The 17,536-nt window shown below is 41.9% G+C and overlaps 1 protein-coding gene across 49 annotated transcripts in view; it reads left to right on the forward strand.

Annotated features, from left to right (window-relative positions):
• Positions 1 to 16,892, forward strand: part of ntng2b (netrin g2b) — a 62,440-nt gene extending 45,548 nt beyond the window's left edge. For 48 of the 49 annotated variants that reach the window (XM_030065628.1, XM_030065626.1, XM_030065641.1 and 45 more), the window contains 7 exons: positions 986 to 1,072; positions 2,902 to 3,180; positions 6,854 to 6,970; positions 7,412 to 7,486; positions 9,490 to 9,657; positions 12,987 to 13,121; positions 14,220 to 16,892. In XM_030065628.1, coding sequence (XP_029921488.1) covers positions 986 to 1,072; positions 2,902 to 3,180; positions 6,854 to 6,970; positions 7,412 to 7,486; positions 9,490 to 9,657; positions 12,987 to 13,121; positions 14,220 to 14,443 — 1,085 coding nt within the window. In that variant the 3' untranslated portion in view covers positions 14,444 to 16,892. The remainder of the gene's footprint in view (positions 1 to 985; positions 1,073 to 2,901; positions 3,181 to 6,853; positions 6,971 to 7,411; positions 7,487 to 9,489; positions 9,658 to 12,986; positions 13,122 to 14,219) is intronic. The other variant, XM_030065629.1, reaches the window with a different exon arrangement.
• The last annotated feature ends 644 nt before the right edge of the window (positions 16,893 to 17,536 follow it).

The raw sequence follows: 17,536 nt of genomic DNA on the forward strand, positions 1-17,536 counted from the left end.
CTGGTGAGGGGGAGGGGTAGTCACAGAAACAAATCCTAAACCCCACTATACATCACCCTATCTAGTCACCATGACCCATGCCTGACCCGAGTTCTTCTTCTCATCCAAAGTCTGATCCCAGAGTGCCCTAGTAGGAGCCTCTGCTGAGTAAACAATGCACACTGAAAAGTTTGATCCGCAAACATACAGCAGGCTAATCAGATGCATACACAGAAACACATGTGCAGACAGACTGATAAGACACACGCGCAGGCACACACTCACTACAAGCAGCAGGTCTAGTCTATAAACAGGCCCAGCCCCAATCACGTTGCTGCATCATCCTCATCCCACTCCGCTCTACTGAAATCCTTGCATTTCATAAACATTGAACTTGGCCTTGGACCAAGAGAAGAGGATCATGTCTGTAAAATCATGTGACATATTAATAACATCTATGCTGTCACTCAGGCCGGCACCATTAGGGTTTCTGGCAAACGCTAACTGGTCCTGAATCACAATGGCTTCATTAGTGTGGAGCTAAATCACTGTCTAGCGCGGTAGTAATAAATGATGAGAATGCTGAGACTGACAGGTGGCATTAAACATTATTGTTATCATTTTTTTTTTGCCTACATTAATGCAAGTGAAAAATGATCTCATTATATGCAAATGTGTTTGCGTGAAAGACACAGAAAAGAGTGTTAATCCAGTGTGTGTGTGTGCGTGTGTGTGTGTGTGTGCACAGGCCCGTGCATTTGAATGTGCACAAATGAGAGAGTGAGTGAATGTGCAGAGACCAACAGTGTATGCTCAGTTGTGTGTATGCCTGAACCTCGATGTGTCCTGGGACAGTTAGTGAGCCCATCTGTACAGACAGGCAGACAGGCACATGTCAGCGAATTATGTAATGACTCTGCTCAAATTGTCAATGCATTGTGTGAAAGAGTGATGGCGCTGTTGTATGACTGAATCTGAAGGCTGTGTCCCCTTCTTTTTTATATAGCATCCACTTCCTCCAGCAGCTCTAATCCTGGAGTGGGACAGTCACGTATCAGCTCTCTAACCCCTCGAACTTTCGATCAAACTCCAGGTAGGCATAAGCAGTCTAGGGAATAGGAGAGCTGCTGTTCTGCACCGGCTAGTAATGACTGCAATGCTATTAATCTAGTAGTGAGCGCTATAAGACTGCTGTTGGTTAAAAACAATGTTAACTGTTAATTGTTTCCACTGAGGGTATAGCAGTTAAAACCTCCCTGCAGCCCCAAGTCCCCAGCTTGCCTAGGATTAAATCCCTGCAGATTCTCTCCTGTGCCTCCTCTACAATTTCCCCATCTTCCCTTCTGTCTATCTCAATGAAAATATATATAAACTATGGGGGTGGACTACCCGCTCGCCTTCGGGGGAAAAGATGTAACTGCAATTTTTATTTATTTCTTTTTTTCTTTTTTTCCACTTGAATTGGAAATTTGCAAAGTCATTTATATGTTCAGTGTGTTTTATGAGTTACTCTACTCAGAAAGTACTTCTCTGTGCCTGCTGTGGTATTGTTGTGCTGCTTGGTCTAGTGGAGTGGCAAAGGCTAAAACTATAGACAATAACTGTGCATACAAATCACATCAGTTCATAGTTTTAACTCGTCATAATCAATACACAATCAGACAAGTAACTAAGAGTAAGAGTCAGTCTGAGACTGGTTTTGATCAAAGTGATTGCTCCTCATTGCGTATTCATTAAATGTACAACCCTCTAATTGCACAATCCGCCGCAGGATGCAGCATGTGACAAAGTTCAAAAACGCCTGGCAATTTCTGTTTATTACACTCAAACCTTACTGCAGCACAAATGCTGTCTACCATCACATTTGTGTTATTTTCCCTGATTAGGTAATACTACCCTCACGTCATGTTGCACAGGATTCTGCATAGTTTCTAACTCTGCTAATTTCCAGTAATATTTTTCTGTGTCTACTTGACAGGCTCAGAAAATAGTAAAGCATCCTGGCATTTTTCGGTATGCTGATGTTGGATAAAAACATGGCCATTAAACCATTTTAAATTCAGTAAACTGAAAACAGCCTGCTTATTAGCCAGTACATCAGAACAAGTTAAGCAGGAAAGTTATAAGTACTACGACTATGTAGAGGTTACTATATTTTGTAACACTGCACAATACCCAACTTGTGGATCAGTAGTTAGTTCATTATTGTCTAGCTAGGGGTAGGTCAATATTTCCAATGCCAATCAGTTATCAATTCATTTATTCTCAGATTTGGAGATGGCAAAAGTGAGCGAGTGCACACACATACACACATATGCAAACATACACAGCATTGTAAGTGTAAAACTGAGCGTAATTCAACTTGACAAATTCTGTGATTTCCTTTTCCAGCAATATTAACAATAGTCACACCTTTAATAGTCACTGTGTTGTGCAAAAAAAATCACCATTCTCCAGCACTGAAAGGGTTGTGGAACAGCTTTTGGGTTTAGCCTATCTCAGCAGTGTGAAATCACACTTTCATTGTGTGTTCTCACTTCTGTGTGTATGAATGTGCATGCATATGTGCGTGTGTGCACATTGGAGAAAAAAGGAAAGCTAGGCTTTCTTTGGATAAACAATCTGAGGCAGCATCTCTTATGCTAATGTATTAGCCTACTCATTCCTCATTGCATTCACATTTTGTGTCCTCAAGAGTCTATCCCTATAACGGATGCAATAGACGCCAGCAGTCGACTCCACTCTCTAGTAGAAGCACCCTGTTATAGATGCAGAGACCCCAACCCCCCCTACCTGACACTAGGTCACCCTCCAACATTCCTGCCATCACTGTATCTGAGATTTCATTGGCATCTCTGGGGAAAACCGCTACACTTCCTGTTACAACAGATGCTCTTTCCCTTTCCATGTCCACTCCATCAGAGGAGCCGAGAGCCGTAATAAAACCAGAGGAGTCGGAGGAGCTCACACCTCCCAAACTGATCACCAAAGAGTCAGATCTGTCTCAGCCAGACTCACAGGAGTCTGTATCTCCTAAGATTATCGATCAAGACTCTGAATTGTCCCTGCCAACCGCTGGAAAGACTAAACGGCCCCCACTTACCAAAGAGGAGTCTGTCCGTCCGTCCCCGACTCAGACTGACCCTGAAAAAGTCCGGGTCAAAACAGAGCGGTCAGAGCCGAGGCTCACTGGGACAGCAGGTAAGCCACACCCATAGCTCTAGATGACAGTAGACAATAGAGTAGCAGGAAAGTAGAATACTGTATTTCAGAATTGAGAGATAAGTATCATTTTCATTTTCAGATGGCTTGATGGTTTTTATGGTGTGGCACCCTTTTAAAACGGGAAATTTTCAGGAGGTGAAAATGAATAACACGCTCTTGTGCGATGCTGAACATCCTGCCATAATCTGACATTGCACAACATCATATCATGTGTCAGAGATGCTCATTCAATTTAGATAGCGACAGTGAAATCTAGTTAATGTGGGTGAGAGGGAGGGAGAGAGAGAGGTAATGTGAGGGTTGAGAGAGAAACGGGAGGGAGAGAGTAATACAGCAGGACTGGCAAGTTGAAAGTTAGTGAAGATCTCAGTTCAGCTGGATCCTGGGAGAGCAAGTGCCACAGGATCAGGCTGATGAAGAGAAAGAAGGAAGTAACAGGAGAAAGACAGAGTCAGGAGTGAGCCAAAAACAACTCGCCCGCTTCATTAACCTGACTGGACAGGGCCAGATTACAAGTGGCAAGTGGTACAGTGTGTGTACGTGTGTGTATGGGGTTATCCAAGGACTGCACTCCTTACAGAGCGTTGTGATGAATGGATGATGACATACAGACAGTGTATATCACGTATGCGTGCGTGCATCTACATACATAATGTAAGGACATATACAGTACACACAGATATAAATATACAATTACACGCGTTCTTTGAGGTCAAACCTTGTTGTTTTGGCAGCCGTCAACTTGCCAATGAGAAAGCAGATGAAGAGCTGCATCACTGTCATGGTTTACTAAGCCAACAGACACTCACCACACACACACACACACACACACACACACACACACACACACACACAAATACCATTTCCAATTACTATAAAGCAAAAGGGAAATCTGAATGGTTTTTCTCCCAGTGTCTGATGTCAGACAGTACAGGTTGAACTGATTGAGATTAATGTTAAGAATGGTTTGAATCACTCTTACCCTCAAGGCAGCATGGGTAAATGAGATTAAAAGCATTTATGCTCTCTGTTGTGCTACATCAGGCTTTGAAACACCATTGATACAAAGCCCCGCTCTCCCATAAGAGCTTGCCCGCTAGTGTGTGTGTGTGTGTGTGTGTGTGTGTGTGTGTGAGGGGGCATGACGGAGAGCGGGTCCAGCGGGACCAGAGTCGGACATGAGTAGAGGTGGGCGGGGGTTACCTCCATGAGATGTAATGATGGCATGATGCCAGTTGTGTGAAATGGTCCGGGGTGCTGTGAGAACAGCTGTTGGCATCCTGTCTCACTGAAGCCCTGGGGAGGGGGAGGGATGAAGGAGAGCAAGTGGGCGGGAGATAGCCTGAGGGGGGGAGCTCCACAGGGGAGCAGCATGCTAGCAGGATGGCCCTCTCTGAAGAATAACTGGAGATATATACATTGCCTATGCAAAAACACCTCAAGGGGAATCACAGATGGAAGCATGCAGGATTTTATCCTCTAGTGGTCTGTTAATCATTAGTTTGTCAATGACATACACAGTATGGGCGGTTTATGAGATTGGCATAACCATACTTTAACTGTCTCTCTGTGAGGATGTCTGTGATGTTTTAATTTATTGACTTATTATAAGCAAGACGTTTAGTGGCAGAAAAAATAAAAACAAGAAAGGCAGGCTCCCTGACTTGATCCACAAACTGAACCAGTTTTACACCGCTCTTGTCTCACTTGCATTCATTGTAGCTCTAAAACTTGAAGCAAAGGATCCTGGGAATGGTACAAAAGCCCTCTGGGAAAGTAGAGCATACTGAGGAAGAGAAAGGAAAGATGAAGCGAGAGACAATTAAAAATGCAGTAAAAGCTAAAAGCGTGTGCTAACTTGTGTCTAGTTAGTTGTATTGATTTGAGAGGCTTTGTGTGAGTGAAGCAGAAAAGAGAACTCTAAATCTGCGCGTAGGCAGGCATGTCCATGTTCAGATGTCACTTTAATCAAGCCATGAATATTCATATATTGCGTAAATACAGCAAATTATACAATTATTGTGAAGTATAATTTGAGCAGACATGACTCCCCTTTTTGTCTTATGTGTTCCCTCCCACTCTTTATTTAAAGTTTTCTATAGCGAAGGAAGGTACACGGAAACGTCTGCAAAACATACATCTATAGGGCATGAGCAAGTGAGAAAACTTGATGACATTCAGATAAAAGGAAGTGCATGTCATCCTTTCACACCCAGAGTTAAAGTATAGTGATGTAGGAGTTTCTCAAGCCTCCCTGCTCTCACAGCTCTTCCCAAGCACAAGGCTGAGGCCCCCTGAGCGGGGCACGGCGCCATCTGAGGGAGAGAGAGAGGCAAAACAAGGTCACAGTGGCAGACATGAAGGGAGAGGAGGTAACAGATAGCAGTAGAGTTTGGCCACTGCAGCAATATCCTAACTGTAAAGATGATATTGTGCCTCGGTTTACTGGAGATAGACCAGCGTGAAATACGCCATAAAAATGTATTTGCTGCTTGTTATGTTAACGGCACGGTGTTGTGGCGAGAGCCCCCCACAAGTCTGAGGCACGGGCACCTGAGTCTGGCAGCACAGAAAAAACCACAACCTCATCTGAGAGAGGAGATAAAAAGGAGGAGGAGAACAAGAGGGAGGAGGAAGGGGTGAGGGAGGTGGAGAGGGAGGAGAAGGAGGAGGAGGAAGAGGTGGAAGAGAGAGAAGAGAGAAAAGCCAGAAAAGAAAGGTATCGCTTTCATATGAAGTGGTGGCAGCGCTCTTGTACGCTTACAGTATGTGCTGTAGTTTACTTGTGGTGCATTAAAGACCCAGCAGATAGTCTTTCACCACCAAGTTAAACTTGTCAGCTTAGTAAGTGAGTCCCTGAAAACTGCACCTTACGTCAAATGTACCAGGACCTTTTTTTTTTTTTTTTGAGATACCTACTCATAAGTGTGCACAAAGTCAGCCCATTCAAAACTGCAAGTGTGTATCGACTCAGTAATCCATCCAGGTGACAGGTGCAGACTGCAAGGCCAACATCGAGATATTCTTATTTTTCAAAAGTCTGTCAGTCATCTTTAGCTGGTGTTACATTACATTTTTATTTGCGACGATTGCTGAAGATAGAGGCAAGAAAAGGAACACAGACTGAAGATGGAATAAACATGGGGGATGCTCTGGGAGAAAAAAAGTAAAAATACTATCTTTTTATTTTTAGAGCGAGGTATTTTTATGCAGCGCTATGTTCAATAACACTGATCAATAGATGAAAGATGCATCAAGAATGAAAAGCTGTATGAGACTGAATGATGCAGACTTCTTCACGCTCAAGATAACTATGGGCATCATAAATTATAAATTCGTTTAGCCATTCAATAAAGATTTGTAAGAAACGAATGTCTACATGAAATTTGAATGTAAGTTCAGCACTAGATCTGTAAACTTTCCCACTGGATTTTTTCTGCTGCCTAGCCCCTTGAGCTCCTGTGAACAACATTGAAAAAAACAACAACAAAAAAAGTTTTAGTGTCAGTATATTGTATTTTCACACCACTTAGTGTGGTAGAAATCAGTTGTCTTTGTTACATCTTGTCTGGCCAAACAGCCTGAGACAATCTGTGTTGTGTCAATATGGATCAGTTTGCAAGCTTTCGCTCCTTTGTACTGCTCACAGTCTCTGAGAAACCTGAGAGAGAAGGCTGGAGTTATGAGACCACAAGGGCTTCTGGGAAAAAGGAGGAAAAGGAGGATGAAGACGGTGAAGAAGAGAAGGAAAGAGAAAGAAAGAAAGGTAGAATGTGAACGAGCGGCTCAGTGGTGCAGTGCTTCACAACTGGGACTCACCAAGGCATCACCCAGCATATCGAGTGATACAAAAATTGCCCTGATCTGATTTGCTCTTTGCCGGCGGCCCAGTCGGAAAATGTTGTGTCACACCTTTGGGGCCCTGTCCCACCGGTTGAGAAACACTGCATCAGCTGAAGGTGTAGATGAGCTCCCTAGAGCGCTGTATGCCCATTCTTTAGGGTAAAATCCAGTAGGCTCCCATGCACCTAGTCGGCTTTCCCATACAGTAGCAGGTTAGATATGAGCTCTCCATAGCATTGACAGCAACCCATAGGCTATACCCGCTCCAGCTGTGTGAACATAGTGCCGTAGGTGCAGGTGGATAACTGCAGCAGAGTGGATGTTGAAAGACGATGCTTAAACAAAGATTCCTTCATCCCTCAAGGGCTTCTGAAACTCTTGATCTCAGGAGAGCCCCAGGCCAGACAGTTGTTTGGGATCATATACGATGATTTCAAAGGTAAGAGTCCAATCTGACTAGGGCAGCGTCTGAAAATGTAGACAGCAGACTGGAGCTCGGTGAAATCTTATATTTTCCCAGGCTTAGATCTGTGTATCTCAAAGTCTCGCTGTCGTCTGACAAAAGTGTGGATGCTGCTCTTCAAGCGGCAGCGAGTTTTATGCAGAAAACCTGTGGAAAAATTCCTTTCATTGCATGTGTTCTCTTTCATTTTTTCCCCCCCTTATCTCTCTCTCTCTCTGTGACCCCCTCATCTTTGTGTGTTTTTTTTTTTAATGCATAATCAAGGTAAGTACCTGTATATTAAGCTCTTCAGTTCATCAAACACTTGGCTACACTGATATTCTGTTTATCAGTATTAGGAAAAATGTTTGCTTGCAAAATGTGCCATCATGCTTTTGCCCCAGATTCAGTGACAGATGTGTTTTTTGTTTGTTTGTTTGTTTGTTTGTTTGTTGTTTTTTTCTTTGCTGTTGTTTTTTGATGCAGCACTCATTCTCTCTCATTTTAACTGTCTCTCAGAGTTAACAATTCACAACCAGTAAATACCAATAAAGTAGCATCTTGACTCTTAACGTTAATTTGTGGAACAATGTCCCGTTGCTTCTCTTGTCTGCGGAGTAATTGGCCATTTATATTTAATTAGGCAGTTCTTTCCCCCACTGCTAACATGGTTCCCTCAGTGCTGAGAGATGCACTTTATGGGGCTCCTCTCACTGGCTTCCTTTAAACCAGCCCATTAATATTTCAGCTGGCATCATCAACCAAACAATAATAAAATAATAATGTGACGGCTGATTAAACAGCTAAACTCCGACTTTTTAATGTGCATTTAAATGTGTATTTGCATAAACATGCCTGGTAAACGCCTCTTTAGAGGACAGTGATGCCTTGCAGCACACTATCGCAGCCGACTTCTAAAGCTTAATAAAACCTTAATTAGGTACCAACCTCAGCCAAGATAATCGGAGGGAAAATGTAGAGCAACACCTCACCCCTCCACCTCTCACCGCACCCCCCTCTCTCTGCACAATGCAGATCCTAAATGATATAGAGCTTTCATTTTTCTCTCTGTGGATAAATTACAATACGACAGTCTTCCACCCTCCTCTGCAGCATCACTTTTTACCTTTGGTGTGTGAAAACTGGAGCAAGTATTAATTTTTCAAGCGTATTAAAAGATGTAGTGAAACCTGCTTAGATCATGTGTGAATTTCTGGCAGAAAAAATGTTATTTAGGATTTAACTGAAGCAGATATTTGTTGATTATGTAGTACCTTGCTTCAGACAGAATTTCAGGGTGATAATTTAAGGCAGAGGAAGCACTCATGGTTTTCTGTAAAGGTTTAGCAAAGCCGGGTCTTTTTTTTTCAGGGCATTGCCAGATAGATTCAGAAAACACACCTCAAACAAGCCCCTTTAGTGATCATAGTTTATAATCTATGCATCTGTTCGTGCAATCAAATCCCACATTTACACTCACACACAGACACACAAACGCGCGCGCACATGCAAAGTGGAATTCCCATCAGCAATCAGTGCAGCACGGTAAAGCGTAGTCAGCAAACCTGTGACTGTAGTAATGGAGGGGGAGTGGTCCGTCTCTATTGAACCAATATTGAGTCAGAGATGCAGGTCATAAAAAGCACCATGATTCATTCATTTGTTAATAGAGAAGCCGTCGTTAAGATGTCTAAAACCGTCCCAAATAATTTTTTTCACAAACATACCATAACTGTTATCGCCGGTTGTTTACCATCTCTTAATGCTCTCTAAATATCCTCTGATTAATCATTCTCTAGCAAACACTATCCAGTCCCGAGTGTTTTCCTAGCATCCCTGTGTAATCTCAGTATGCGAAAAGCCTATTCAGCCCTCTCTAACAGAGGAAACCCCTGCATGATCTTTTTTTTTAATTATTTTTTCAAGAACCCTTTTCATCAAACACTCAAAACAAATGACTAACAGTACATCCAAGTCTAATATGTGTCCTCTCCTCTTAGACTGTGAGTGCTACGGCCACTCCAACCGCTGCAGCTACATAGACTACCTGAACATCGTAACGTGCGTCAGCTGCAAGCACAACACCAGGGGCCAGAACTGCCAACACTGCAGACTGGGATACTTCCGCAACGCCTCTGCCGAGCTGGATGATGAAAGCGTCTGCATTGGTCAGTCTGGAGGGGCTCCTTGGGGGGAGAGGGGTGGTTTAAAAGCATGTAGAGGGAGTTGAGTGTGTGTCAGTGGATGTGGTGGAGTGCATGTTGTGTGTGTAGAGACTGGCAGATGGGGTGGACAGTTTAATCTGTAGCAATACATGGGAATCAAACTCAAACCGTGGGAATGAGAATATTGCCCACACAAGTATGCGGTGTATCATGTGTAATTTAAAAGTAAATAATCAAAAAAACAACCATTTTATTAGCTATATTTATTAGCTATAATTCTCCACTGTGCTTTGTTGACACTATTTGCAATTATTACGCTGCTTTCATACTGCAATTTACAGTAATATTGCAATCCTATGAATGCTGATACTTCATGTATGTGCCCATAGATTATTTATTCTATACACACATAGGGCCATAGGCTAATGTGGATTCACAGGTTTCAAATTATATATATATATATTCCTTATTAAGGGCATGGGGGAGGTCACTCTGTTTGCATCGCTGTGGAGCTAAAATCTGGTGTTGATTTGGATCCATCTGTAGGTGGACTGCAGGGGGTTGGAGGGTAAACTTGCCGCGGCTGGGGTACACAGAGGGCCAGGCTTTGGAGTCAGCACAAATGAGGCCCCATTAGCTGGTCCACCAGAGCACTGGCACACCAAACAGAAAAAAATCAAGTCACACCAGCACCCCCAGAGCACAAACCCATGCGTTCAGATTTACAAATGCATTTGCACACATATCTTACACAGTCACACATTGTCCACGCACACTGACGCTCTCAGTTTCTCACATATAGTCAGCAAACATATTAATGCACATGGCCCTCAAAACACAGAGATGCCTCCCACTGTGCTATGATGCAGAAATGGCCATCTTGGTTTATTTCATCAGCATGCGCTTTTATATTAGATGAGTTTGCTTGATCTTGGGATAAGACTAGAAATCGCTTAACAGCCCGTCATGTAAGAGAAACTTTGCTTCATTGTCAGTCCACTGCCAAAGTGATGCAAATATCCAAATCTACAGCCTTCTTCATCGCTCATCTGCGTCCAAATATTACTCATTTGCGCGTCTGTACGCTTCCATGAATATAATTATTTGTATATATACAAATATATATATTAAAAAAAAATCTAATCATGGCTTAAATTTTAAATTATCTTGCAGGTGTGCAGTATAAGAAGTGGGGATGGAAATCTCTCTGAAACTGATTCCAGATTAATCTTTATATTACTGTGGTAGTTAGCAATTAAATTCAGGATAATGACATTGATTCAAAACGATTGCATTATTTTTTATTTATTTATTTATTTATTTATTTATATTTATTTATTTTTGATTGATCTGATATAGGACAATCAATTCACTGCAAAAAATGTATGTGTTAATTGACATAGTAATACGTCCTCTTAGGCCCAGTCTGCAGAAATTTGTGCAGCATAATAAGGTAATAAAAATTACCGCTTGAATCATCCACACCCACACTCTACTGTCTCTTTAGGGTCCATCCCAGTGACATCTGTCAGATACCTGCATGTCAGGCATAGATGTTAACTTCGGGGCTACATATTATCTAAATTATTCTTGAAACCACCACTGCATATTTCATGCAAACCCTCAGAACAGATAGCCTGTGCGATGAAGACCATGGGTACAACGGACTCCCACCGAGTGTACAAAATACTGGTAACTCCAGCGCCTCAAATAAAAATGGGCTGAACAGCTATAAAACAGAAATAGCAGTGTTATTTCATTCATCATCATGATAAATATGTAAGGCATCTTTATTACATAATATGTATTTCAAGCCAATGTTCTGTGACAGACAATGTGGCTTTATTTGAGATTTCTCTGGAGCTTGATAACATCAGCGACCTCCTCACTGTTTCCTACATTTATATTCATTCAGCGCTGAGAACACACTGACCCACCGCTTGAAAGATCTTCCATTTCACTCCATTAAAAAAGGCAATAAGAAACAAATAATAAGGCGGCTTATCTTCTCATTATCTCAATATAAAGTATCCAAAGAGATTTACTGTGGGGGTGATAGTGTTTCTGTAATTGAAACAGAAAATGGCCGTACAAAACTATTCATTTTTTGTTTGTGGTTGACATTGCGTTTTTTTTTTTGTTGTTGTTGTTGTTGTTGTTTTTGCTGTAAGGCACAAACCCAAAGTATCACTCACTAAGTAAATGTGGTAAGTGTAAAAAAATCCCAGAGTTATCATGAACAACCGGAAAACTTCAGTCATGACGTTTGACAACAAAGGAGTTTGAACAATCACATCCAAAGGCTTCAGTGTGAACAATCAACAAGTCATTCATCATCTGTTTCTTAGGGAAGGGAGGAGGGAGGGGGTGTAGTTGTATTACAATGTGACAAGATGAAAGAAAGATATTAAAAATGTATAAATTAATAAATAAACAAATAAGTATTCCAAAATTTGAATGCTCAATCAGGCTTCTCAAAAGATTCAAAAGATACAATTTGCTCACTTTTCCCCCAGTTGGCACTTAGTCCCTCACGTTTCAGGTGGTACAGGTGGCCCGGTTCAATCAGAAAATCATCTCCACCCCTAAACAGCACAATAAAATATGCTGTTTGATAGGTCAGGGCAAATAAATCATTTAAAAATTACAAGAACATCAAAGGAATGAAAGAGAAATTCACAGGTATTTTAATTACTAGGAAGCAACCGGATGATCTTCTTCATCTTCACGTCTTCGTCTTTATTTTACATCGGGCCCAGTTATGACACAGAATACTGTGCTTAGCAGAGATGGAAGGAGTTAATGTAGCCTAGAATTAATCTCAGAATTGTTAATACTATGATAGTAGTATGATGACAGTGTACATTTCATTATTGTTATTTTATTATTATTGCCATCTCTTTATTCCCTCCTTTTATAATGATCATGTAATCGCCTGTATCCTACTGACTTGTATTCTGCGCACTGCTGAGCACATATGAAATAATTATTTAACTGTCCATTGTTAAATAAACAAGTAAATAAATATTAGGAAACAGAAAAAAAGATGACTGGTTGTTTTATCTGATCAAACAAAGATCAAAAATGTTTTGGGTGCTTTTGGAAACGAGGATCTAAGCCAGCCAAATATAAACAACAAGGAAGGAAATATTAAAAAGCCTTTATTGTAGTGGCTAAATCATAAAAAACAATATGTTTTGACCACTGTAGGTCTTAAGCAATTAAATAAATGATGTGAATAAAAGAGCACATAGTTGAGGTATCACTGCTCGGACTCCCAAATTGAGGAGGACGAAGTTTCTAAATCCAATCTCTTGCTCTGTTTTCTCCAGAGTGTAACTGCAACCAGCTGGGCTCTCTCCACGACCGATGCAACGGCACAGGATTCTGCCAGTGTAAAGACGGTGCTACCGGGCCCAAGTGTGACGACTGTTTTCCAGGATACTACTGGAAACAAGGATGTTACCGTGAGTATGAGGGGATACGCAGTCGGTGCGTGCACGCCTGAAATCCGGGGTTGAAGAAATATTGTAGCTCTCCAGACCTTTGCATGTGCGCTGTGCCACTTAGCCTGGGCGTCTCTTGAAATTTCCTTTAGCCCCGGGGGAATGAATCATGTAGCTCATTAGTAGCATCAGCTGCTCCTTTAATTGATGACCCTGTCACACCTTAACCCCATTACAGGGAATCGCCTTCCCCCTAACATCTACCATCCAGTCAAGGCCTGTGTCTCAAATGGACCCCTCTACATGCACCCACACACACACATAACTCACAAGCACAAATCCAGAGGCACGCCTGCATTTTGACAGCAGCTTTATTTACTCCGGCAACATACATTCACCTTTTGCATCTCACTTTTAATACTTTAATACAGCGAAAGCCTGGTTTCTTTGCAGCCATGAGTAATTTTAGATTTAGAATACATTTTTAGGTCAAGCATCTTGTGCAGTGCAACTACCGCTGTGTCTTTCTTAATGTCTTTGGTGGCACTTTAATTATGTTATTCGTCCTGCCAGTGGTTATTTTAAGCAAATATCACACGTGCGGTACATTTTCCTCTGGATTTAAAACAATGATTTTTAACTTGACCCAGAGAAAGTGCATGCTCAAGAAAAAAAACAGAACGAGAAAAAGATTGCAGAAAACAGAAAGGCAGGTGCTACCTGTTGTTGTCCCTAAGGCAAAGATTGGAAAATTTATCTTGCCTCTTTCCTTCCTCCTGCTTTCCTTTCTGCCTTGTTCTTTTTGCCCTGAATTCTTCTCCTCCCACTGTATCTGTTTCCCATCATGCCGTCTCTTACATTACCCGTCCTTGTCTTCCCCCCACCTGCCTTTCCCTTTACCATACATCTCCTTTTCTTCTCTGTACTCCCCCACTATCCTTTTACCACCTGTCACCCTGTCACTTTGCTGCACCCTCTTTATTCCCAACTCTTCTCCCCCATTCTCTTTGCCTCTGCAAATTCCTTCACTCTCACTCCCTTCCCTCACCTCTCTCTCCCCCCCTCACTCTCTCTGTCTCTGCCTCCTCCTTTCTGTCTAACTTTTGTCTTCTCTCCTAGCTAACATTTGCGACGAGGAGATGCTCCTGTGCCAGAATGGAGGAACATGCTACCAGAACCAGAAGTGCATCTGCCCTCCAGAGTATAAGGGGGTGTTATGCCAACAGTCCCGCTGCGAGGGGGGCAAGGACTGCAACGCTGCCTCTTCCTCCCACCTCCCCATGGCCACCCTGCTGCTGTGCACTCTGCTATCCCACCTCCTGGCCACATTAACTCCCCACTGAGCCACAACCCCCTCGACCAAGGAGTGAGTGTGTGTGTGTATGTGTGTGTGTGTGTGCGTGTATGTGTGTGTGTACATATGCGTGTGTGTGTGAGGCGAGGGCTGACCCAGAGTGGGTAGGGCCACCCCAGTCACGGACCCGAAGAATACACTGCGGCACACGCAGACACACATCAACACTAACTACCCGAAATCCAACTCCCAAACATACACACACACACACACACACACAGGCAAACCCATGCATTAACACTTACTCTATCTCTCTCTTTCACACACACACACACACACCTCACAGGACTGTTATGTTACTGAGTGTGTGCTCAGGTGTGAGTGTCTAACAAGAGAAGGACAAACAGAAAAGGGGAGTGACCTCGGAGAAACCAGATGCGGACGGAGGGGGGGAAAAAAATTCATACCAACCAACCACTGTCTCTTTCCCTTTATTCCAGAGCTGGAGCAATGTGCATCATACCAAAAAGCATAAACAAAAAGAAAACACTTAAGTCACTACTGTTTCACTTCAAAGGGAATGGCTGTTTTATCACAAGGACTTTTTTTTTTTTTATTTCATTTTATTTGTTTTTTGTTTTTTTTTTCTCGATTGAGTTGAGGATCTCACCTCTGGAAAGGCTGTTCTTTCTGACGAGTGACTTGTGCAGTTAGACTTAGCGAGAGGAGGAGACATGTTGACACTTGAAGGACGGGTGGGAGGCGGGGTGTGTGTTTGATCCTGCTGCTGAGGCCTACATAGTAATATTAACCAGGTTTCATTTCTTCTAAAACGATGAGACTTGAGTTTCACACTTCTTCTATTTCTGCTGCATTTTTTTTTTATTATTATTATGATTATATCTTCTGTCATTGTATCTAATGTGCCCACTAACAGTCGCTGAGATTATACATATTATAATATCCAGAGGGTTATGAATAATAAAAATTTAGTCACTATTATGGTTGTTATAGGAATGAGTGATTGTTGCCACACTTAGCGAGATTTTATCTTCACACAGTATTCAGGAAGCAGAATTTAACTTATCAGAAGTCTAAAAGAGAGAAAAGATATTGACAAAGTATCAATATTATATGACATTATTTGAATATTTTTTGTAGAAATTATTTTTGTTTGGAGTTACAATAAATTATAACAAATTACATTTACAACTATTACAAATGAGCATTTTATTACACTGAGTGTAAACCTTACAGTAAATATGACTGTTATTTGCCCTCGCTTGGATTATTGATTCAATCGGTGTCCACGATAACATGCTGTTGCCACTGTTGAGTGAGCTCTTTGTTTTTCTGTGAGGTGGGGGATCGAAAAAGCCGGGACAACAGGACCGCCACCAAGTCGTTCATTAGTTTTATTTCACTCTGTCAGGACTTGGTGTTGTATGACCATGGTGCGTAAAGCGGCCTTTAGTATTTCAGGTTGAAACCCAAGAGTCTGACAATCATGAGGAGCCTGTGCTTCCCTGTCAACACAATATAAACTGCTTAATTTTGACTAAAGTTGCAGGGAGCTTTTATATTTTGAAAATGTCACTTGCACAAACAAGCAAAGGGGGCTAATTAAAACTCTTATAAATTATACAAACAGCAGAAATACGCTGACTCACGGCGGTCCACAGAGACAGAGCGACTCTTCCTGAAGCCAAGTGTTCTCATCTTTCGCTCTCCTCCAGATCACTGATCAGTATTTGCAAGGTTGTTCTGGTGGCACGCCGGACTTTGGCGATGTCCTTCATAGGCAAGTTTTACGAGCAAACCTCCAACAACAAACATTTCACAGAGAACGGCTCCTTTGCTGAGTCAGCCCAGGTTACGCTGTGGGTAAAGAGACACAGAAGAATGCCGCATTACAACAGCACATCTAAGATATAAGCAAGACTGAAGCTGTGGGGGGATGACAAGACAGAGAAGCTGGCATGACTCTTTTCTTTGTGAGCTGGTGGTGGCAGTATTAGCTATTCTGTCTGTGGGACTCATCCCCTCCATCTCTCAGGATCTCTGTGATGGAGCCACTGGTGTCACGAACTGAGTCTTGGGGGAGAATAGTTTATGATTGTGGCGCACTGTGAGATGATGTGAAGGCACATATTTCAGTGTAGAATAAAGAGCAAGTAGTATGCATAGCCACATCTATAGTAGTGCATGCATTACGGTTAATGACTCCGAGATGAATGATTATGCTGTGATGTGCAGAGAAAAATGTCAAGCACATGCATCAGACCGAGGGGGAACCTGACAGAGATAAGGTGCTTTTGAGAAATGTTACATGAAAAAAAAAAAAAAAAAAAAAAAAAAAAAAACGTGATGATGGACTGAAAAACAAGTCAGTGTTGTAATCTACCTTTTTCCACCGAGTCTCTCAAAATAACTTCACTCAATTCAGACATTAAAATTCAAGCACACCAAAAAAAGGCAGGTTTTCTGTTGAAATAAAATAATTACAAAAAAGGCAGATTTTCTTTAAATAAATAAAAAGATGTTTCTAAGAGACCTCCCATACTATTTTGTTACTTTAGTAATACAGTTTTTACTACAGTAGGACTTTCATCAAGTCCCATTTAACACATTGTTTTATTCACAGACAGAATTTAAAATAATCTCCGCCGTGTAAATTGTTAATCAATACATTGTCAAATTAAAAAAGAACTGTCAACACTTTTTTTTTTTTTTTGAAAATAGACCAAAAATATGATTGTAGTAGCTAAGTTATCCATATTGTTGAGCTAAAATAGGGAGCACTATACAGTTTAAGTCTAATATTTTAGTATTCAGCTTGTTGGGTGCACAGGTAGGACCCAAACGCAAAATGCAGGACAGCTGGATGGTGGGGAGGATGAGCGAGGTTTGGAGGCTTGGAGTTCAGTGGCAAAGGGTTTGGAAGGCTTGGAAGTGAGGGTTACTCAAAGTTTCAAGCTGGCTTGACAGTCATCGCTCGGTTTAGACAACAATCTGGTGACAAGTGATGAAGGAGTCGGCGTTGATACTCCGGTAGGTGATGGATGTTAGGATTGCAGACAGCAATCAGGGAAACAGCAAAAACAAAAACACAAGAAACACTAGGAAAGAGACCACACAGCAC

This window comes from Myripristis murdjan, chromosome 12, assembly GCF_902150065.1.
Source record: "Myripristis murdjan chromosome 12, fMyrMur1.1, whole genome shotgun sequence".
Taxonomy (NCBI): Eukaryota; Metazoa; Chordata; class Actinopteri; order Holocentriformes; family Holocentridae; genus Myripristis; species Myripristis murdjan.